The sequence below is a fragment of the Zychaea mexicana genome (assembly GCF_025766255.1).
Source record: "Zychaea mexicana strain RSA 1403 chromosome Unknown BDB00scaffold_78, whole genome shotgun sequence".
Classification (NCBI taxonomy): domain Eukaryota; kingdom Fungi; phylum Mucoromycota; class Mucoromycetes; order Mucorales; family Lichtheimiaceae; genus Zychaea; species Zychaea mexicana.
The window spans coordinates 86560-107087 of NW_026516741.1; the positions used below are offsets into that span (position 1 = coordinate 86560).

A 20528-nucleotide genomic window follows, 5' to 3' on the forward strand; every position below is an offset into this window, starting at 1 on the left:
ACAACGCTAGCAATAGCATTGGTCCGTTTATAATTACAACAACCAATCTATCATACGCTGAATCCCATTCATCTACCGTTAACATCATCATCTACGCCATTGCCGCTCAAAAATTACATACTATGATGGTGGCACTGACAATTCAGACTTTGCACATTGCTTCTTTTTTGGAGCCTACTGCTATAGTGGCACCGAAGTAGTAGTAGGGCAGGAGGACGATTTACAGTATTCAATTTTGCTAAACGGCCAACGAGAGAACTCTATCACCAATGATGAAGCATCTCTGGGAATCTCGCCAACAATTCTCCAACCTAGTTAACATTATCATCACGAGGTAACAGAAGGAAGAAGAGTCAGAATCAGGGCTTTGCTCTCATCATCACCTAATGCGGATTACTATCTTGGTCAGTCTCGGGTATGTGTATATCAAATATGAGGAAAAAATCCGGCAGATAATCCTGATCAATGTTCTCTTACATCATGAACAGCAACAGCAACAATTACATGTAAACTCGGTGGTAGGCACACCATCGTCAGTGCACGTCGTAGTCAAGAAACAACAAGTGCAGCAAGAACAACAATGTATTTTCTATATCCAAATTACTGCGTTTATCCAAGCCCATCAATGGGTGCTACCGTGTCAACGAAACTGCGAAGCGGAAACCGAGCAAACGGTGATGGTGAGACTTCACGTGCGTTTGGCAGCTCATCTTTGCCGATGGATTTTCGCTGCGCCGCTGTGTCTGGTGATTACAAGACTTAACCCAGCCCTACCAGTGCTGATGCGCAAAGCATTTTCTTTGATGGTGGCGGCGGCACTTTCAGTAAGACAAGGAATGCGACGTTTGATGCAGCTGATTTACGTATTATATATAATAATAAAGCAGCGCATTACGCATTTACATATTCCTACTAGTGGTACACATCATTGGCAACAGTCGGCTATATTACTAGGGGCAACAAAACGATCTAGAACTTCTGTGGTACAATCATCAATTACAGCAGTGGCATCGGACGACCCCGAAAGAAGAAGTAGGAAGAATGAGCCTTGAGAGAGCGGGATCATGGACGACATGGAGACACGGTGCATCTTTGCTTAAAGATCCATACATGCGTTGGATGCGGGCTGTCCTTTCCACGCAAATATACCTTGCTTGCAGCGGCATGAGCGAACAAAGAAGAGCCGTAGTTGCACCACTACTACATAGCACCATCCTTTTTCACTTTCAAGTGCCAGGTGTCACATACTGCATACACATAGCAGTGCCGGTTTGTTTTTTACTATTTGTAAATCAAAATGTAGTATAAAATTTGACATCTAGTTTGTTATTTTGGTTGTAATTTCCTCATCAATCTCCGTCACTTTTACATTGATCATTTTGAATGAACATATGACTAATATAACTAGCGTGAAAACATTGTAAATAAACAAAGGGCATAGATGGTCCCAAACATTTGCCTGTCTCAAACAGGACAAATATCATTTAAAAGCAGTCAGTTTATTAGATCTTGGTTGTGTTAGCTCACGAATGAAGTGAACCACTGAACTACCTTCTTTCTCCATGGCTTGGTATTCCGTACGAGAGTTACGGTGTAATAGTAGCATTGTCGATAGCTAAAATAAAAGAGGACGGATATTGCTCAGAAAATTAGTGTCATTGATAAAGTTGCGAGATACGGGTGGTCTCTACGAAATCTTTTTTTTTATCAATTCATATATACTCCATGAGGAAGGGGCCCGATCCCGGAATCAATGCGATATATCAGCAGTTAGAGATTCTATCACTCTTTATTAGAATAAGAAGCCTACTATCAAAATATTACCGCGATATGCACATACACATCATAGTAGATACAGCAGCGATAAGTAGTAGTGTGAGGCAAGGGGGAGTGAAAATAGGAACTATGTGTATGAGAGATTGTTACTTCTTTACTGCAAAACTTAACTTCTATTGGACAAGTTTTGCTCTCCCAAAAAAAAAAAGGATTCGCGTTTCATATTTCCTCTTCAGCCTCTTCTTCCTCTTGTTGAAGCGAGGATGCATCGACAAAGCCAACAGCAGCCACAACAGCATCAGCAAGAACCATTTCAGCCCAAGCGAACTTCAAGAATTACGCACCCACAAACAACCCGAGCTCACATGTTTCCCTCCCAACATCGATGAATTTGTTGCGTCTTTCGATGAGAAAGTGAGTATAAAATGAATATCGTACCAAGTTGCTCAGCGCTAACTATGCATTGTTGCCATAGGCTTCCTCGGATGAGTTGTACGCTCACACCCGCAGCTTTACGTTCAATCCGAGAACAGAACCAGAAATGTGTTGGGCACCGCTATCAATGGAGCAAGCGTTATTGCTGATGTTCAATGAGAACCTGAACAACGAGCGAACAGAAGTAGACCCGATGAGCCGCGTTTGGGGCTTTATCGGCAGCTGCTTTGGCTGTGGAAAAGACGTAGTGTGTAACAGGTAATAGCAATAATGAACCAGTGTGTACAACTAAGTACAATAATCCCTTAAACAAACATAAGAGACTTACTACTGTTGGATTCGCTTAGTGGGGAAAAGGCCAGTGGGGCTATGGCAGAAGGCCAGAACCAGTGGTACCAATGAAGCTACCGCAAGGAAGAACGTTGGCACCAAGGTTGACTTGCTGTTCTCCACCAAGCTCTTTGAGCTAGGCGTTGTCGAAGCTGGAGCTTTAAGCGACCGCAGCAGCATCAAAAGCATCACTGAGTTGAATCTCAAATGCCCCAAAGTCAATCAAAGACATGCTCGTGGAAATGGAGCATTTCAACCCGAGCAAGGTGCATGCTTATAAGAGCTGCACATTGATACTATCAGGTAAATAATTATAAGAGCTGTTATGGCGTGATTACGTGCAACCACTAATAAGAACATGCTTGGTAGGCCTGTATATGCAGTACGTTCTCTTCGACTGTCCAGCAGGGTACGCTTGCCGAGTGATGAAGCTTCTGGACGGGCTGCCCTATCCTGGGAGCCCAAAAACATTTGTATGCGATTTTTTCGCTTTATTACAAATGGCATAACATGTACGACAGTTAAGCACCTAGACAAAGGTGATGGTAGAGACGAAAGTCAAGCAGACACTGACATTAACCGCTCCTTCAACAAGACTTCCTCCACCCTCCTTTACGCATCCGAAAAGTAATTCCAAAAGCGCAAAACCATTAGGCAGACGACAACAGCATCATCTTTTTCATAAACACATCCTCTTTGGTTGTAAAGTATACCACTTACCCGAAAAGTTCAAATTGTACAAGTAGTAGTTCATATTACATTAGTAACTTCCCTTATTTCATATTCTACTACATACCCCATTAAATCGCAATACACCAAGTATATACACTAGTCTTTGCGCCGGTAATTATTTACTCCTGGAAAGCTTTTTTTGCACAATGAGTTTCATTATAAGACAAAATATCATCCGACGCATATTGAACTGAGTTAAAGCAAGCCAAGCTATTGAGAACAAAAGACTGAACTGGACGGTGACGAGAATGGCGCACCTAACAACTTAAAATTGTACGCATGATCAGAATACTAATGCTCAACCAGCTCAATCTTTTTTTTAAAGCGAAATTGAACCTATAAATCTTGCTGCTCTTGACATCACCAAAACTTAGATAATGCTTTGATACCATGACAGATCAACATTATCTTCGTCAGCACTCATCCTGCTTAAGCATATGTCTTAATTTCTCGACTTTTTTTCTATCCTAGCACAATTTTCTTTCTCTCTGGGATATTTTTCAGTCATTAAACCTATTTTATACTATAACTTCATACCAGATGAATCCCATATGATAGAACAGTTTGAATATCTTTCTTATGTGTTAAATATATATTGGTTGCTCCCTAATGGTTCATGTTCGGCTCTTCATTTCAAGATGGCTGCAGAACACTTCTAAACTCGAGGATATTACTGTATGTTCGTCGGTTTTGAACAAAGTGATACTGTATCTTGCAGTAAACATGAGAACACATACTCGCAAATAGAAAAGGTTCTTCGGCGTGCTCGAAAACAAGCTACAGTACCACGAAGCAGCACTATCATAAAGAAAGTAAAACCAGTTTCTTATCCTTTCATGTACAGTCGGTTATATCTAGGGATATGTTATGCTTGTTCCTATATCATACATTGATGTCACCGCTAGACGGTCATGCACCGCGCATGACGTACCAAGCTGCACCTTAACTATTTATGTATAGTAACCCCCCCTAATTTCACATCCGTTAAATTTCACATCTTCGTATATTTCACTTCAAAGGATCATTCAGGGTTGTAGCCTGATCGGTTATAATATAAAGTGCTATTCTATATATCATATATTCTCAGAAAATAAGCACTACACATTATTTATTTCAACTGAATTGAAAAAGATTGAATGTAATAAAATAATTATATTTAAAAATATCTATAGAGCTTTGCCTAGCAACTAATTTTGCAAAGCTTGCCATGTAACTTTTGTACTTTGGTAGGAGGATAAGTTATAGTTTCTTCATCACACCATCAGAAGCCAAGAAATCCAAAACAAATATTAACGTGATAATTTTTTGCTCTCGTCTTCAATGGTGCTGTTGGGCGGCAAGCAGTCTCTGTTTCACTGGGTGCTTCTTGGTCGTCCGTCGTCTCTTCATTTGGTGTTTCTTTTTCTATTATGTATGTTCAGACAAGGTCAAGACGGCGAGGTAATGTATTGGATTACACGCTATGGGATTTACGTGACCATTATAATGACAACTTCATGATGTAATTGAGAGACCAGTATGTAGGGAAACGCTCAAATCCAACAATGATCGCAGTGATAGGCGACACTGTAATAAATTGGTTTCAGAATAACGATTTAGTACATCTAAATTTATAGTACTACAGACCTAGAAAAAAGACCGTTGTTTGTATTTTGTGTTTATTGTAACTTACTCAGGGCAACACAAGAGCTGCACACCAAACCGAAGACAACAGCAAACACCATTAGCACTCCCATATTATCGGCAAACACCTAGATCAAGAATGTACGCACAAATTCTAACCATCCTATCACTGAGGTATCTGTAGTGAAGATAAAATATAGGTCTTAGTCTTCTCTCTAACGCAATTCCCTTTTAAGAAGAAATAAAACTTACCCAATGGCGATGCAATCAACACAATACTAGCAGCCATGACAGCAGTAAGACTTGTGCAGTCCGAGTTCGACAAGTTCAAGCACACGTACATACAACCAATAAGAAACATGATACGTACCCGATCATAACACAGTTGAACGCATTCCATGCATGCGCCGACCAATAAGATGGATTAGAGAAACCAGGTTTATTATAGCATATTCCGGTTTATTCAGGTTTACATACTTACGATGCATATGTAATAGAAGGAAAATTTCAGTCACAAATGTTTTTGGGCAAAAATCAACAATGCCACAGCCGCTATCTCTGTTTTATTTACTTATATTGATGAAAAGAAAAGAAGAGAGGCCACTGATAAACTTCTTTTTTCACATGATATTGTGCCATCACAGGCTGGGGTAGCCAGTCCGGAAGCTTCATCATCCGGCAAGCGTACACTGCTGGACAGTCGAAGACAACGTACTGCATATACAGGCCTACCAAGCATGTCTTTGATTGACTTTGGGGCATTTGAGATTCAACTCAGTGATGCTTTTGATGCTGCTGCGGTCGCTTGAAGCTCCAGCTTCGACAACGCTTAGCTCAAAGAGCTTGGTGGAGAACAGCAAGTCTACCTTGGTGCCAACGTTCTTCCTTGCGGTAGCTTCATTGGTACCACTGGTTCTGGCCTTCTGCCATAGCCCCACTGGCCTTTTCCCCACTAAGCGAATCCAACAGTAGTAAGTCTCTTATGTTTGTTTAAGGGATTATTGTACTGTGTTGTACACACTGATTCACTATTGCTATTACCTGTTACACACTACGTCTTTTCCACAGCCAAAGCAGCTGTCGACGATGTCAAAGGATCCTCATAAAATCCAAAGAACTGAGACAAAAGTCGGATCGGGTGTGCCCTTGACGAGCCCGTTCCATGGAAGAACCAAACCGGAATCGTCCCAGTTTTCTTGCTTAAAACCGAGAACCGAGCACATATTTACAAGGTCATTACAAGCGAGAGCATTGACTGTGAAAGAATTATTGTAAAAGGCGAAACGACTTTAATTGTCGTTTTTAAAAAGAAAAGGGTGGGAAACGTGAGGAGAAAAAAAAAGTGGAAAGACAAGAACAAAGAATGATGATGCTAATCATGCAGCATGTAGTGCTGAGAAACAAAGTCACGCCAATTCATGCATACGGCATCACCTCAATGGTCCAGCCCGGCAAGGTCTTTGTTCCCCCTGCTAGACCAGCAGTTAGAGCACAATTTATACTTAACTTTCAACCACGCACAATCATACTGCTATCGACAATGAGATAAAGCACGTCTTTCACTATACACTACATACGATAGTTGCGTCTTCCCTTCGATTTCACGCAGTTATTACTACAACCATAAATAATCCCGTCCCTTTTTGATTTTGCGACCTAAAATCTCGGTTCCAATTCTGGCAGAGAGTCGACCCTTCCCGACCGTTGGGGATCCATAACGGAGCCCCAAACGCGTCTGATCAGATCTGTGTTCTGTTCGCTGTTTGTCCATGCACCTTCTTGCTGCTGTCGTACACGCCTCAGAGCGACGTTGATCATGGCGATCTTATACAGGAGAAGATCATCGTACCGTTCGTGTTGAAAAGCAAAGAACAGCTGTTGTGACATAGCAGGGGCTTTCAGATATTTTACATATCTGAAAGTAACATTAAGCAACAGGAAGCTGCGCCCACCGAGAGTTTATTTCGTGAGAACGTCTTTTCTATGAGGAGGAAGACGGCAGACATGTTTTCAGGTACGATACGTGTTTCTAACTCTCACCCTACTCTTCTGCTGCTCCCTCCAGTGCATCCGTTAGTGATGGATTGTGATTGCTTAAGCATGATTGAATTATAAGCACATACGGGAAGTTTGCAACTGCAAACACCTGAAGATGTACAAGTGTCTTTTTTTACTGGAACACTATCATCTATACACACAGGCCATCCAAATCACAAAATGTGCACGTAACACATGACACCACGAAGCACCCGAGTGCCAAGCATTACTGAGCCCAAAAGACCAGTTTAAGTAGATGAGCTAAAAATACAATTTATCTTTGGAAAGAGGGGAGATGGTGGTCAAGAAGAGATGGCAAATGGTGGAATTTACAAGGCGTCGAAGAACGATGGGTTTTTTTGTTTGCTTGCTTTGGCTGTTTGTGAGAGAGATATGTATGATGATACTTCGGGAAGAGGGCACAGAGAGAGAGATAGATAGGATATACACGGGGAATGGATAGAATGGCTTGTTTTGTTTCGTGAACGTTGTAAGAATGTTACAACAAACACACACCAACTATAAACAGACATGGTTACGCGCCTAGCACACCGCTTGGAATCATGTCTGCTACGCCACCTCCTCCTGTCAATTCGGACAAAGAAGAGGCGGGACAGTCAAAGTTTGCACTGTTGGAGATCTTCGGTGAGATAGGAATGCCAGCTACGCGGATGGTTGGCGTCACTTCATAGTCGATTGTGAGCTGGGCGGTTTGACCACCCATGAGCCCACACTTGGTCAGCAGATCGGCTACGATGGCTTTGCTGCTATCGTCAGCTGCATCCACCTGGATATTGAACGGGAAGCTAATGTTGGTCATGGCGTTCTTGTCGATTTTAACGTTGTCAAGCTCGCCGCCACCAATCGAGACATCGTGATGGTCCGGATAAAAGGCCTAGATTGTTCAAAGAGGGGAATGCTCAGCCAGAAACTCTAAAAGCCAAACAAAAATAATCCAGCCACCACTAATTTTTTTATCACAAGAAACCTCACCTCCGCCACAATCTTTTCAAACGTGAGTGAGATTCCATTCGGGTTGTCCACCGAGATATCCAACGTAAAGTTCATGTTCACCGTCGAGCCAGACATGCTAGCCAGTGGCTCGCTTTCCAATCCATTGAACTGCACGTCCGGCATCTTGAACACCGCCACCATGATACCGATCGCAATAGCCAGCGCAACAATAATCAGGAACAGGATGCAGCAGATATAGCGCAGCCATTTGGGGAAGCATGTGCAGCAGCCGCAGCAGATCTTATCGATACACGACCGCCGCTTGCGCTCTCGTGGCAGTGGCCCGAGGTCCTCATCATCCGAATCATAGTGTCCTGTAAGCTTCATGTCCGACATGCTTCCGCGAGGATTGTTCTGCCAACCCAACATGGCTGTGGTATTGTTGTTTGCGCCCCTTCCATCGTTGTAGTAGTCGTCTTCTGAGAGTCGATGCTGCTGTTGCTGCTGCTGCTGCTGGTGGTGGTCGAAAGGTGTGGGTGGATACGCTGGCTTGTTGTGGAGCGTCACATCATGCATGTTGTTGTTGTCATACGGACTGCTCATTACGGGGCTTCCGACGTGATGCGGAGGAGGTACGGGCGGTGGTGGTGATGCTGCTGCTGCTGCTGCGCTGCGCGGGTAGCTGTTGTTATAATAATCGTCACGGTCATATACGGACATGTTATTTGGCTGCTATTGTATGAAAAGGCCCAAAAGAACAAGAGGCAGAAAAAAAGTGGAGAAGAAGAAAAGGAAGAAAAAAGAGAGAAACCTGAAAAAGGCACCCGAGAAAAAAAAAACTTTGGAACGGTTATGGGAGTGTGCTAAGCTAATGCACGCATAGGGAGAGCAGCAAACAAAGGCACCAAGCACACCCGTTTGCCGAGAGGAAAATAGCACTGAAACTCAGCCGTGTATTTTTAGCTCAAACGGTGTCTTTACCAAATAAGGCAACCGCCTGTTTTTGTTTCTGACGTCAAAAACAAACCTACGATGGAAATGGTTTAGCGTGGGGAGCACAGCAAAAGACCCGTCGATCCTTTCTCTCGCTTGGCATTTTTCTTCTTAACTCGTTCCGCACAAATCATGCAGGATTTACTCACTTCAATTAATTTCGTGTCGATCGGTAAGCTTGTGGCGCTTTATTACTGCTACTACTAGCACCTACTCCCTCCGATTTTAGCTCACACACATAGTGTATTTTGCTATATTTGACTGCAAGCTATTGGCGCATCCTATCTGTATCTCGTCAACATCCTAATGCACTTTGGGCTCATTGGAGACCGGTGGTCGGATGCCATGGATCGGGACAAGGGTGTGAAGGATTGGGTGCACAAGACACGTCCCAACGACCAGTGTGGCTGGGACCAGTGTTGTGAATTTGCACTATACGCAGTTCAGGTAGACATGTTTATACTTTTGCAACCGAAAAAGATCGATGGTTTGTACTAGTAATACTGATGGAGAATACCGTACCAGACATTCTTTGTAATGGGCATGATGAACTTGGCCCAGGTTGACTGTTACAATCACGCATTTCAGCTCGGTCTATTTTCCTATATTGCGTATACGCTTCCGGATATTTACCGTTCTTACATATGGGAAGGTCGTCCCACTAACTTGCTGGCCATCAAAGCAGTACGCGGACTGTTGGGCACTGCTGGTTTAGCTCTTGTCTTACACCATTTTGGAACAGATATTTATTAGTAGTTAGCTTGTATATATTTACAACGTCCATTCCATGATCACTGTGTGCATAGTGTATAACTGATGTATGTATTCAGGAAGAGAAGGAGGAAGACGATGATATATAAAAAAGGAGGCAGATTTCTCTACTCTTTTTCTTTTTTCGTCGACTGTGGTGCGCAATGAAATATGGAGAGGGCTGGAAGGGATTTGTATAGTAGAAGAGAGAGAGAGAGAGAGGCTTAACAGAGTGGATTAAAAGTCGGGAGTAGAGGGCCGTGGTTTTGGAGGAGGCGATCATATTAACAGCTCTTTTTTGATACATGTATTCTTACGCCTTCCCAGAAGTGTCATGCACTGCTTCTAGATCATCGTCTGCACCGCTCATGATCCGATACTCGTTCAGAATATGCGCCTTTTCTTCAGTCCAGTAGATGAACCCACGTCGATGGATCAACGCCCATACGTACGGGACAAAAAATTCGCGTGAGTCCTGCTCTTCTTCGTACTGGAATTTCAAATCAGGTATAGGCTATAATTTTCAAATTAATTTTGCGTGTTTTAGTTTAGAGTCGTTTCAATCTCTCTCCCATGTCGTTTGTATAAGAGATAAAAGTTACCCCAAGTCGATTTGGTGTCCACGTTCGTGCCGCTTGGTCAATCAGATCCAGAATCTCACCGGTGGAAGGTGCTTTGATGTTAGCTTCGGACACGCGTACATGGAAATAATCAATAACGGTTTCAATGTTTTTAATAAGATCAGCGAGTCGTGCGTGGTTCCGTAATGGTGCAAAGATTTCTCGTTTTAACAAAAGCGCATACACAAGTTGTGTGTTGTTTTTTAGTCGATGATGTAATATTGAGTTAATGATTTCCAGCACGAGTGACAGCATGTCTTCGTAAACGGCAATATCTTGTGGTGAATGCTGCTACAATATCGAAACATTCATTTCCCGGTTAGCAGGGTTCTCTTTAAGAGCACTGTGTAGCTGATGTCGTCATGGTACCTCGTTACTGTTGTCGTGGGCGATTTTAGTTGCGAGTTTCTGTTGTCGCCGCGATATAAGTTCAAACAAACTAGATGAAAACAGATCAGAGTTAGCTTGGAGAAGCAAGCGAGGGGAATTGTTTTTACCCGGGAGAGCTACCTGATGATTCGTTGGGCGACATAGGCGTGCATGTCCAGAATTGTGCAAGACATATTGGCCAATATTGCCAAACAATTTGTATGGAAATAAATGTCCTATTTGTGTATATCCCGGGAGAAAATATTCAATAATTTTCCTTTCTCTTCTTCTTTTTTGTGAATCGATGATGCTCTTTCCACAAACCTTTTGATGAGACAGATTGAACTGTAATGTGCGAATCAGTACCAAGATCACCATGCCGCCAAGGGATATCGATTTCAGTAACGGTCGTTCCGTAAACCACGTCAGATTCGTCACAGTCTAGAATTTTTTGATTGTTGGATGATTAGACGCTCCTACAGCCCTTTCAAACATGAACTCATTACTTACGATTTTTTGGATCGTCTCATTGTTTACATCATCTTGGCTCAACACCAGTAATATGATAAGTAATATATACACTTGGGAATAGTTTGTTTTTCCTTCAACAGCTTCGTAGATGATTTTGAGAATCGGAATATACTAAAAATTGTTTGTTTGTTTGTTTGTTTGTAAGTCGAGACTGTTTTGTTGCTGTATGGCTCTGAGCTTACAATTGTCTCGGGATCCGTCCTTGACAATACATAGACCCGGAAGGAATCGTTCTCGACCAGCATGACATAGAATAGAAGCATTCGTTCTTCAATACCAAGCGATCTAATTATTTCAATTTACCATTAGACCCATTTCGAGTTAACATGTATATGTGCACTTACTGGCAAAAGAGGCCGAAAAGGTCCTTGAAAGAAATCAAGTGGTATTTCTTATCACTTGCTTCTAAATCGGAAGCCAGTACTACATGTGCGCATCGCACACTATTAGTCAAGAGAATGTCTTTAGCTCTTTTCGGATCGAAAGTGTTTACCATGATGATCTCGAAGATTAGCAAACGCCAAGCGATACGCAGATGCTACACCAGAAGTCTCGTCGTCGTTCAATATCTTTGACTGTGTCGCTAATAGAAGCATCAACAATAAACTTCGATCTGCTACTGGGAACGTGTCAGCGTCCGATGCCGAGTTCTGCCGTGAAGAGAAAAAATAGCTGTATGCATTGTACACAACATCTGTTCCCATCAACCAGACCGTTATCAGTATCTGCTCTTTCTCGCTGTCCGTAGTTGTATCTCTTTCTAAAAATGAAAGAAATGTTGTCTGATCCTTACTTGATGATTGTGGTGGTGGTACTTTTTGCTCTATAAAGTTTTCCAGTAACTTTGCAACAACAGCATTAGCGCGGTCACTATGAAGGAAGCAGGTTAGGAAAATGGAAAGGATCTCCCGCACACAAATCGTATTTAAGTCACCTGAAACGTTGCAATAATATTTCCAAAAAGTAATTGCTTTCCGTCAGCTTTACTCGGTGTAATTGTGTTGATAGTAAGACGAGTAGCGTATTAAGCACCTCGACATAGAATTCGTATTTGGAATAATTGCTACTATTCAATCAAACATTCAATCAGATAAACCGGTCAACTCGTAGAGCCCCATTCTTTTTTCCTATTCATCCGATTACTTACTTGGGATCCATGTTAATCAAAAGTGATAATAACGCATCCAAGAGTTGTTCCGCACGTGGTCTGCTGTCAGCCTTCACTTGATCACTGATAGTCAGCTTTTCCAAATCGAGCGCAACCGAAGAAGGATCATTTGTCGCAGCGCCGGCGTATTGATTATTATCTACAGAGAAGGTTGCATAATAATGTGAGTTACCGCGTCGTGACAAAGCAAAGGTTACTAGTGCAAGCGAAAGGCACGAGGGGCATCAAAAGAACGAACCTTCGAATTGCTGGACGATTTCTTGGTTGGTCAGATTGCCCGCAAAGTGTTTGGAAAATACACGTGTCAAAAACAAGGCATTGTACGCCTCTGTCGGGATCGACCTAAATTGTGGTGGTGAATTGACAGGTGAACACGCATATACTTTCACTCTCTTTGTAAATTTTTACTCTTTGGTTTCCCTTGGCAACTTCCTCAAGCCTTCTCTTTTACTGTCTCGCAATCCTCTCCGTAATGGTGATGGTATCTTACTCTGGCTTGGTCTCTTTAATATGTTGAATTTGACTGAGCAAATGAAGCACGAGCTTGTTAAAATTTCGTGTTCGAACGTTATTGGCAGCTAATACATAGTAATATCCTTTTAATCAAGGGATTTCTTCTTTTTTGCAGTTTGGTAAAGCGAGTCATGTCATACCTAATTCAATAGATAAGCTAACAGTAGCCATTTCCAGATCGTATGTGTCGTTCCTGGAATGATATAGATATGCATAGCTTAGTTTCACACTGCCCCAAAATATCATTCTGTATCTGTTGAAAGATATAAAAGGCACGGGAACAGCGCCGGCAGAAGATAATGGGAAGAGCAGGCTTACGGTGAAAGTGTTGGCAGAAACTTGGTGGTTCTTAAGAGTGTTGTCCAAAATGAAGGATCGTTTGGATTGAGAGGTACAGGCGATGCTAAGGTTTTGAGTGCCACTGTTTGAGCTGGGTTGAATAATGTTTCGGAAGGTCGTCTCAGGAACGATGAGGTAGTTGAAGCAATCGTTTGCTTGATGGAGTTGGCGGTAGTTGTAGCGATCGGTTGTTGGTGTTGGTGTTGTAAATGCTGCTGTTGCTGTTGCTGCTGCTGGTTGTTGTTGTGGTAGTGGTGGTGAAGAGGCGGAGAAAGCTGAGAGAAGGTGGTTGTATCAGGCAGGTCACTTGAAAGAGTCCGAGTAAGTGGCGACGTGGGTGATCGGGCTAAAGGTGAATTGGGAGACACTGGCGAATTTGAAAATGTGGATGGACGTCTTGATGGTTTTGTTGACGCGAGAGTTTTGTTCGGCGCACTCAAGGTGGTCGGCAAGGGGGGAGGAGGGGGACTGTTGGACTGCGATGAGCTCATCTATTAGTAAGGTTTGTACCGGGACGTGAAAGGGGTGGGTGTTTTCTGGGCTTTTATGGTTTGACTGGTATGTTGCTGGTTTATGGGTCGGGGAAGGTGGGGGAGAAGGAGCAATTATAAGAGTGGGGTATATAGTAATGCTAGTATTACAGATACTGAGTTGACAAAGAGAGAGAGAGAGAGAGAGAGAGAGAGAGAGAGAGAGAGCGTGTGTGTGAGTGTGAGTGTGATTGTGTGTGCGCAAAACACCACACACACAAAACAATAGGGCACGCGTGAGCTGAGATTTTGCCTATTTAGTTTCGAGCAACAGCTCTGCTTTCTTTTCTCTTTGCTTCTTGCCCTCTCTTTTTTTATTCTTCTTGTTACTATACTTCTTTTATTTAAGGACAAATCAACTTCATGTCGGGCAATAATATCAAGGTTGTCTGCCGTTTCCGTCCGCAAAATTCCCTGGAAATTAGGGAAGGCGGCACTCCCATTATAGAAATTGACAATGAAGGTTCTCACCTCGGTCTTAAGGTGCGTAGTAGTCCGTAACAGACAATAATGGACGGCTTCCTCGCATTAGCCCACCTACTACTGCTTTTGTTACTACTACTACTACTACTAATATAGGTAAACACTACGTGTAGGGTAAAGACGTTCAAGGAAACTTTACCTTTGATAAGGTGTTTGGCATGAACACCCCACAAAAGGACGTTTTTGACTATTCCATCAAGACCATCGTTGACGGTCAGTGCTATAATTCGACAATCCGTGTATACCAGAAACCATACACACATAAAACACTCATTGACATGTATTATCATGTGTAGACGTCACGGCTGGTTATAACGGAACCGTGTTCGCTTACGGTCAAACTGGTTCCGGAAAGACTTTCACTATGATGGTAACGTGTAAAATCGATTTCTTGGATGTGTCGATCGCCATAGTAGGGTGGCAACCCTCGGTTCTTTTACTGTTGTTGCATGTGTGCTCTGTGCTTTTCAAATCTCTCTCCCCTCCCCCAACAAAGAAACAAGACACATTCTCTCTCGTTCATCCATTTTCCTCCTTCGCCCCTCCGCCCCTTGATCATGCTATTTCTTTTACACGGTCTGCCACCCCCTTAGATTTGTGACGGTAATGGTAACGAAACAAACAACTTATACACACACACGCTTGGATTTATGTAGGGAGCCGACATTGACGATGAGAAAACAAAGGGTATCATTCCACGCATTGTGGAACAGATCTTTTCAAGTATCATGGATGCCCCAAGCAACCTTGAATTTACTGTCAAGGTTTCTTATATGGAAATTTATATGGAAAAGGTTCGCGACCTTTTAAATCGTAAGTTAATCCTGGTGAACCATTCAACTAAATTGACGAATGCGTGATTGGGACGTGCTTGTGTGGCGATAAAGGATCAAATCGAAGAGAGAGAGAGAGAGAGAGAGAGAGAGAGAGAGAGACATAGTTACGGCGAATTTTAATTTTATTCTATTTGGATCTGCATAAAATGTGTAGCTTCGGCGGAAAACTTGCCGATCCACGAAGATAAGACCAAAGGCGTCTATGTCAAGGGCCTTTTAGAAGTGTATGTTGGCTCTACGGACGAAGTTTATGAAGTTATGCGACGAGGCAGCAACAACCGTGTTGTCGCATACACAAGTAAGTTGATTTTGTTTAGAGGAGGTGATACACACAGTGTGGCGTCTCTTTTACTGACCTGAATGTAATATGTGTTGTGGGTGGGATTATCAGATATGAATGCAGAGAGTTCGCGTAGTCACTCGATTGTCGTTGTCACCATTACGCAAAAGAACGTTGACACCGGTGCTGCCAAGAGTGGCAAACTGTACCTTGTCGATTTGGCCGGTTCGGAAAAGGTAGAAGAAAAAACCAGTTGATGGTGGTGCAAAGCTTGCAAATTCCTCTGACTCCTATCTTTTCTGTAACAGGTCGGAAAAACTGGTGCTTCGGGTCAAACTTTAGAAGAAGCGAAAAAGATCAACAAGTCCTTGACGGCACTTGGTATGGTCATCAATGCTCTTACCGATGGCAAGGTAAAAGAATAACTAACCAGGGATTTCCCTCTTTTCATGCAATGCATGCACACTTTGCTTGGGTAATAACCATCATCATGTGTTTTTCTTTTCTATTCTCTACCAATCACAGTCCAGCCATATCCCTTACAGGTAAGGGTGCGAGGGGTGCGTGTGTGGGGGGGGTATGTTTCTGAGGGCTAGATCACGCGAGCAAAGGTTGTGTGGTCTGCAGCAGCTTTTGTCTCGGTTAGCTAACAGTACGAATCTTCCCTAGAGACTCAAAATTGACCAGAATCCTACAAGAATCCCTCGGTGGTAACTCGCGCACAACTTTGATTATTAACTGTTCACCATCCTCTTACAATGAAGCCGAAACTTTATCAACACTTCGTTTCGGTGTACGAGCCAAATCTATCAAGAACAAGGCCAAGGTCAATGCTGATCTGTCGCCGGCCGAGCTTAAAGCCCTGCTCAAGAAGGTCAAATCCGAGGCCGTCAGCTTCCAGACCTACATTGCAGCTTTGGAGGGCGAAGTCAACGTGTGGCGTACCGGAGGCACCGTCCCTGAAGACAAGTGGGTCACCATGGATAAGGTTTCCAAGGGCGATTTTGCTGCATTGCCACCGGCTCCAGGCTTCAAGAGCCCTGTCTCAGATGAAGGCTCTCGTCCTGCTACTCCCGTGCCTGTATTGGAAAAGGACGAGCGTGACGAATTCATCAAGCGGGAAAATGAGTTGATGGATCAAATTGCGGATAAGGTTACTGTTGTTCTCTCTTGACTATGGGTGTCTGTCTGCTTTTTACTAAATCATGCTATTCTACAGGAAACTGAGCTCACCAACCGTGAAAAACTGCTCGAGTCGCTCAAGGAAGAAATGTCGTATTTTAAGGAGCAAGAGCAATCGGTCACCAAAGAGAACCAGCAAATGACGACGGAACTGAGCGAACTTCGACTTCAATTACAAAAGATCTCTTATGAAAGCAAGGAGAATGCTATCCATGTTGATTCTTTGAAGGAAGCGAATCAAGACTTGCTTGCTGAACTTGAGGAACTCAAGAAGAGTCTCGTCGAAGTCAGACAGGCTCACAAGGATGCCACTGATGGCGAAAAGGAAAAGAAGAAGGCCGAAAAGATGGCCCAAATGATGTCTGGCTTTGATCCGTCGGTAAGCATAATCGGTTGGATTCCTACATTAAAGAGGGAGAAACTAAGCACTGGTGAAATCTAGGGCATCCTCAACGAAAAGGAGAAGCAAATCCGCAATGCACTTAGCAAGCTGGACGGTGAAAAGCAGGATTCTTTAAGCATTGAGGAATTAGTATCTCTTCGCCGCGAGCTTGCCGAGGCCAAGGTGCTCGTTGAACAGCACACCAAGACTATTAGTGACTTGGCATCTGACAAGGATCTTCTTGAAAAGAAGAAGGCCGAATTGGAAGGTCGCTTCACCAATCTTGAGAAGGAGTACGAGGACCTTTTGGATAAGACCATTGCCGATGAAGAGTCTCGTACTCAAAAGAGCAGTAACATTGCTGATACCGTCTCTGCGCTAAAGGTAAGTACCCAAAAAAGAAGTTGCTTCAAGGAGAATATGTGAATTGTTTTCTATACAGCCGCACACACGCAACAGATCATCTCACTCATACTCTCTTCCCCGTATAATAAACAGATTAAGCTCGAGAACGAGTATGTTACCAAAAAAGAGTACCAGCAAAAGGAAATTGACGAACTCAAGCGTGAAATGGACCGCAAGGTGGAAACTCACAAGAAGCTCAGTTCTGCTGTTGCTGATCTTAAGGCTGCAAATGAACAGCTCCAGGTAAATTTGAATGATACATAGAATCTTTGTTGCACACAAGCTAAATATTGGAGCTTTTTTTTTCATCTTTCATGCTTTTTTTCTTGCATGTAGGCTGTTTTGTCCGAGCAACCTCACCAGTCTTCGTCATCAGAAGGGGAAATGAGCGAAAAGGAAAAGGACATTGAGCGTATGCGCAAGTCCATGGCTCAACAGCTTGCTGACTTTGAGGTGATGAAGAAGGCTTTGATGCGCGATCTCCAAGGCCGTTGCGAAAAGGTCGTCGAGCTTGAGATGTCATTGGATGAAACACGCGAACAGTACAACACTGTCTTGCGTGCTAGCAATAACAAGGCTCAGCAGAAGAAGATGGCATTCTTGGAGCGCAACCTTGAGCAACTGACCAACGTGCAGAAGCAGGTGAGTTTTTCTCTACATCAGTACACTGATGCAAAACCTCGCTCTGCGGTTGCCTATGTTAACACATGCTAATGTTGTTATTATTTCTCAGCTTGTTGAGCAGAACGGTACATTGAAGAAGGAGGTTGCTCTCGCTGAGCGCAAGTTGATTGCTCGTAACGAACGTATCCAGAGCTTGGAGACCTTGTTGCAAGACGCTCAAGAAAAACTTATTTCTCAGAATCAAAAGTACGTTGTATATCCAATATGTCGGAAATCACATCACTAGCAGTAGTAGTCTCGTACTTATGCGAAATGCGCACTATAGGTTTGAAGGCCAATTGCAAGCCGTCCGCGAACGCTTGGAGCAGGCCCGTTCTCAAAAGTCGCAAAACTCCATGGCCGCATTGAGCTTCGGTCGCATCGCTAAGCCTTTGCGTGGTGGCGGAACTGCCGCTGCTGCTGTTGAATCCGGCAATGATGTCCCTGCTTCTCCAACTTCAACTGATAAGCGTGACAAGCGAACATCGTTCTTTTCCGGCTTCATGAATTCTTCTCGATAAATATCGTCGCGGTCTTCGTTCTACTTATATACATTTCTTTTGTTGTGATATACTTTTACTCTCTACTATCAAACCTTACAATTACCCATCTTATATATCAAGCAAGCTACTTCCCCCAGTTCCTCAACCCTTTTCTTTCAATGAGAGGACAGGCTTCTTTTGGGAGGGGTCTTTGTTTGTATGTGTAAAGTTTTACTTATTATCTATATCTCCCTTGTGAACATATCTCTCTTTCTTTTTCACTCTCTCTTTTCTAGTATCTTCTCTACATACTATATCATCCCTTGTCACATTCTCACCCTCTATATATATCATCCCGTTATCTCTTTGTTGTGACAAAGATATCGGTTGACGACGAATCTATACTACCCCCCCTGTTTACATATATCTATATATGCCACTCGTTTATGCCCTCTCCGTCACTCACTCTTCTTACTAACAGACTCCTTTTCCCCCCTATCCTATTAAGTAATTCTTTACATACAGAAAAATCTAAGTAAATATATAATTTTTGTTATATCTCGTCCAAACCACAAATTCATGACATTTCATTTAAGTTTACTTATGGTACTCAAATTGTAAGTGGAACAACATCCAGTATCTACAGTACGAACGTATCAACGTCTAATCTTTGGGATGCTTTGTAACAACATTCAGTGACAGAGGGGCCATTGAAGAAGGTCATTTTGACTAATGGATAAACGTCTTTTCTTCCTGTTGTATAGATCGCAAGTATTTGTGTCCCTATATACCGCTTGCATACAATGTTTCCATTGCGTATTGATTTTTCATATAATGATGCAGTTGTTAACCGTCTATAAACCATATCGCGTACGTGTATCCTCTGCTCCACTTTTGGTCTTGAAACTAGTTTTTTTCTTTTTATTTTTTTTCCGTCTACTAGGCCCATGAATACTATGAAATCGCCTGCAGTTCGTGATCAATGTACAGAATCAACTGGCATTATTCACCATGGTTAAGTACAGTAGTTGTTGTCGCTGGTTATTACGTACATACAAACATGCAAAATAAGGTTATAATATGATTGGGAAAATGGCGATGTACAACAACACCATAGTTCACGATCGCCTGGATCGCGTGGTATTGTAGGATGGGTTCGTTATGGGAAACATAGCTTGGAGGTTGATAAGAGATCGAAACACATACTACTCTAAATTTGTTTTTACGAAACCACAACACCTACACATTCTGTAATACATGGTAGTAACAAATGATGAGGAGCGCTGGCCGGGTCCAAATGCTCGTCAAAAGAATAGAATATGTATCACAAATGTAATTTAGTTACACATCCGTTCTCTTGGAATGTCGGGCGAACCAGCCTCGAGCACAGAGTAATCAGAACCTCGTAGTATACAGGTATGGCAAGGCATGATTCCCTCAGGACAGACTCACCAAGAGGTTTAGCTGAATCAACAGTACTACCTGGGCCTTTCGAGTATCGTCCCTAGCCGATCGCCGAGTAGCGCTAGCAAACAGACTTGCCGCACTGGTAGCAATAGCCAACGACGTATTTAAAACATTTGCTGACATCCACGTAATTTTCAGTGCATGCGCGATATACTTTTACAACTTTATAACCCGATGTTCTGACTACGCTATAACTCGATGACTTGGCCACATCTGGGCGCCACGGAGATAATCAAGTCATCTCGTGGTCGCTGTATCACTCTCATTATATCCTCTCAATCCAGCTCTTATAGAATCACACATCATTGTTTATACAACAAAGTTCTGCTTTTTATATTATTTTTGAATTATTAAGTCTATGAGAAGAGGTTTATGTTCCCAAAATGTGCTGTATGTGTCTTCTTTTACGTATGTGATTGAGAAGACTTATATACTCTGTTGATGAAAAAACTCATCGCAAAAGTGTCAAAGCACTGGAGCTACTAGTGTTACATGAAACATCCCATATACATTGAACAAAGGCAATTATTGAAGATGAATCGAACACTTTTATCTATACGACAAGTACAATTATTGACTACCGAGGTTGACAATAGTACTGTATAAATAGTTTTACCACAACAGGCTGATGTGAGGCTTTGGCAATAT

At 42.7% G+C, this 20528-nt stretch overlaps 7 protein-coding genes across 7 annotated transcripts; 3 read left to right on the plus strand and 4 right to left on the minus strand.

Moving 5' to 3' along the window:
• Positions 1–386: 386 nt before the first annotated feature.
• On the plus strand, positions 387–2821 carry BDB00DRAFT_875802 (uncharacterized protein; the record flags this gene model as incomplete). The annotated part of the gene is made up of 4 exons (XM_053127404.1): positions 387–824; positions 2035–2190; positions 2252–2469; positions 2569–2821. The coding sequence occupies 4 exons, from the start codon at positions 387–389 to the stop codon at positions 2819–2821; spliced, it is 1065 nt and encodes a 354-aa protein (XP_052976222.1).
• A 1932-nt stretch (positions 2822–4753) lies between these two features.
• BDB00DRAFT_790673 (uncharacterized protein) lies at positions 4754–5257 on the minus strand (the record flags this gene model as incomplete). Its single annotated transcript, XM_053120981.1, has 4 exons — positions 4754–4839; positions 4946–5024; positions 5046–5074; positions 5149–5257. The coding sequence occupies 4 exons, from the start codon at positions 5255–5257 to the stop codon at positions 4754–4756; spliced, it is 303 nt and encodes a 100-aa protein (XP_052976223.1).
• A 2211-nt stretch (positions 5258–7468) lies between these two features.
• On the minus strand, positions 7469–8088 carry BDB00DRAFT_769637 (uncharacterized protein; the record flags this gene model as incomplete). Its single annotated transcript, XM_053119826.1, has 2 exons — positions 7469–7828; positions 7927–8088. 2 exons carry the CDS (start codon positions 8086–8088, stop codon positions 7469–7471), a joined length of 522 nt encoding a protein of 173 aa, XP_052976224.1.
• Positions 8089–8728: 640 nt separating this feature from the next.
• Positions 8729–9967, plus strand: BDB00DRAFT_575408 (uncharacterized protein). The gene is made up of 5 exons (XM_053117916.1): positions 8729–9052; positions 9149–9327; positions 9406–9564; positions 9623–9698; positions 9958–9967. The coding sequence occupies exons 1-4, from the start codon at positions 9013–9015 to the stop codon at positions 9638–9640; spliced, it is 396 nt and encodes a 131-aa protein (XP_052976225.1). The 5' UTR covers positions 8729–9012; the 3' UTR covers positions 9641–9698; positions 9958–9967.
• Positions 9770–12605, minus strand: BDB00DRAFT_575111 (Dymeclin). Its single transcript, XM_053117914.1, has 13 exons — positions 12557–12605; positions 12298–12457; positions 12085–12213; positions 11944–12020; positions 11644–11844; positions 11495–11573; positions 11333–11435; positions 11130–11261; positions 10944–11060; positions 10761–10855; positions 10620–10689; positions 10233–10538; positions 9770–10144 (listed from the first exon to the last, which is right to left on the minus strand). Exons 2-13 carry the CDS (start codon positions 12306–12308, stop codon positions 9944–9946), a joined length of 1521 nt encoding a protein of 506 aa, XP_052976226.1. The 5' UTR covers positions 12309–12457; positions 12557–12605; the 3' UTR covers positions 9770–9943.
• Positions 12606–12650: 45 nt separating this feature from the next.
• On the minus strand, positions 12651–13970 carry BDB00DRAFT_575481 (uncharacterized protein). Its single transcript, XM_053117917.1, has 3 exons — positions 13150–13970; positions 12727–13024; positions 12651–12660 (listed from the first exon to the last, which is right to left on the minus strand). The coding sequence occupies exons 1-2, from the start codon at positions 13659–13661 to the stop codon at positions 12961–12963; spliced, it is 576 nt and encodes a 191-aa protein (XP_052976227.1). The 5' UTR covers positions 13662–13970; the 3' UTR covers positions 12651–12660; positions 12727–12960.
• Position 13971: 1 nt separating this feature from the next.
• On the plus strand, positions 13972–18542 carry BDB00DRAFT_575054 (kinesin heavy chain). The gene is made up of 15 exons (XM_053117913.1): positions 13972–14183; positions 14297–14396; positions 14480–14553; positions 14840–14996; positions 15174–15317; positions 15411–15535; positions 15608–15712; positions 15825–15844; positions 15969–16452; positions 16519–16860; positions 16924–17247; positions 17362–17511; positions 17605–17910; positions 18002–18138; positions 18218–18542. The coding sequence occupies exons 1-15, from the start codon at positions 14064–14066 to the stop codon at positions 18450–18452; spliced, it is 2823 nt and encodes a 940-aa protein (XP_052976228.1). The 5' UTR covers positions 13972–14063; the 3' UTR covers positions 18453–18542.
• Positions 18543–20528: the final 1986 nt, after the last annotated feature.

Excerpts from the sequence above, each read along its gene's own strand:
- BDB00DRAFT_575481 (XM_053117917.1), bottom strand. The coding sequence starts at position 13,661 with ATGAGCTCATCGCAGTCCAACAGTCCCCCTCCTCCCCCCTTGCCGACC. Across the intron at positions 13,025-13,149 it reads TTTCTGCCAACACTTTCACC|GAACGACACATACGATCTGG; the intron begins GTAAGCCTGCTC and ends ATATCATTCCAG.
- BDB00DRAFT_575111 (XM_053117914.1), bottom strand. Across the intron at positions 11,262-11,332 it reads GGACGGATCCCGAGACAATT|TATATTCCGATTCTCAAAAT; the intron begins GTAAGCTCAGAG and ends AACAATTTTTAG. Across the intron at positions 10,539-10,619 it reads CCCACGACAACAGTAACGAG|CATTCACCACAAGATATTGC; the intron begins GTACCATGACGA and ends ATATTGTAGCAG.
- BDB00DRAFT_575408 (XM_053117916.1), top strand. The coding sequence starts at position 9,013 with ATGCAGGATTTACTCACTTCAATTAATTTCGTGTCGATCG. Across the intron at positions 9,053-9,148 it reads AATTAATTTCGTGTCGATCG|CTATTGGCGCATCCTATCTG; the intron begins GTAAGCTTGTGG and ends TTTGACTGCAAG. Across the intron at positions 9,328-9,405 it reads TTGCACTATACGCAGTTCAG|ACATTCTTTGTAATGGGCAT; the intron begins GTAGACATGTTT and ends ATACCGTACCAG.
- BDB00DRAFT_575054 (XM_053117913.1), top strand. The coding sequence starts at position 14,064 with ATGTCGGGCAATAATATCAAGGTTGTCTGCCGTTTCCGTCCGCAAAAT. Across the intron at positions 15,713-15,824 it reads ATGCTCTTACCGATGGCAAG|TCCAGCCATATCCCTTACAG; the intron begins GTAAAAGAATAA and ends TACCAATCACAG. Across the intron at positions 17,512-17,604 it reads CTGCAAATGAACAGCTCCAG|GCTGTTTTGTCCGAGCAACC; the intron begins GTAAATTTGAAT and ends TCTTGCATGTAG.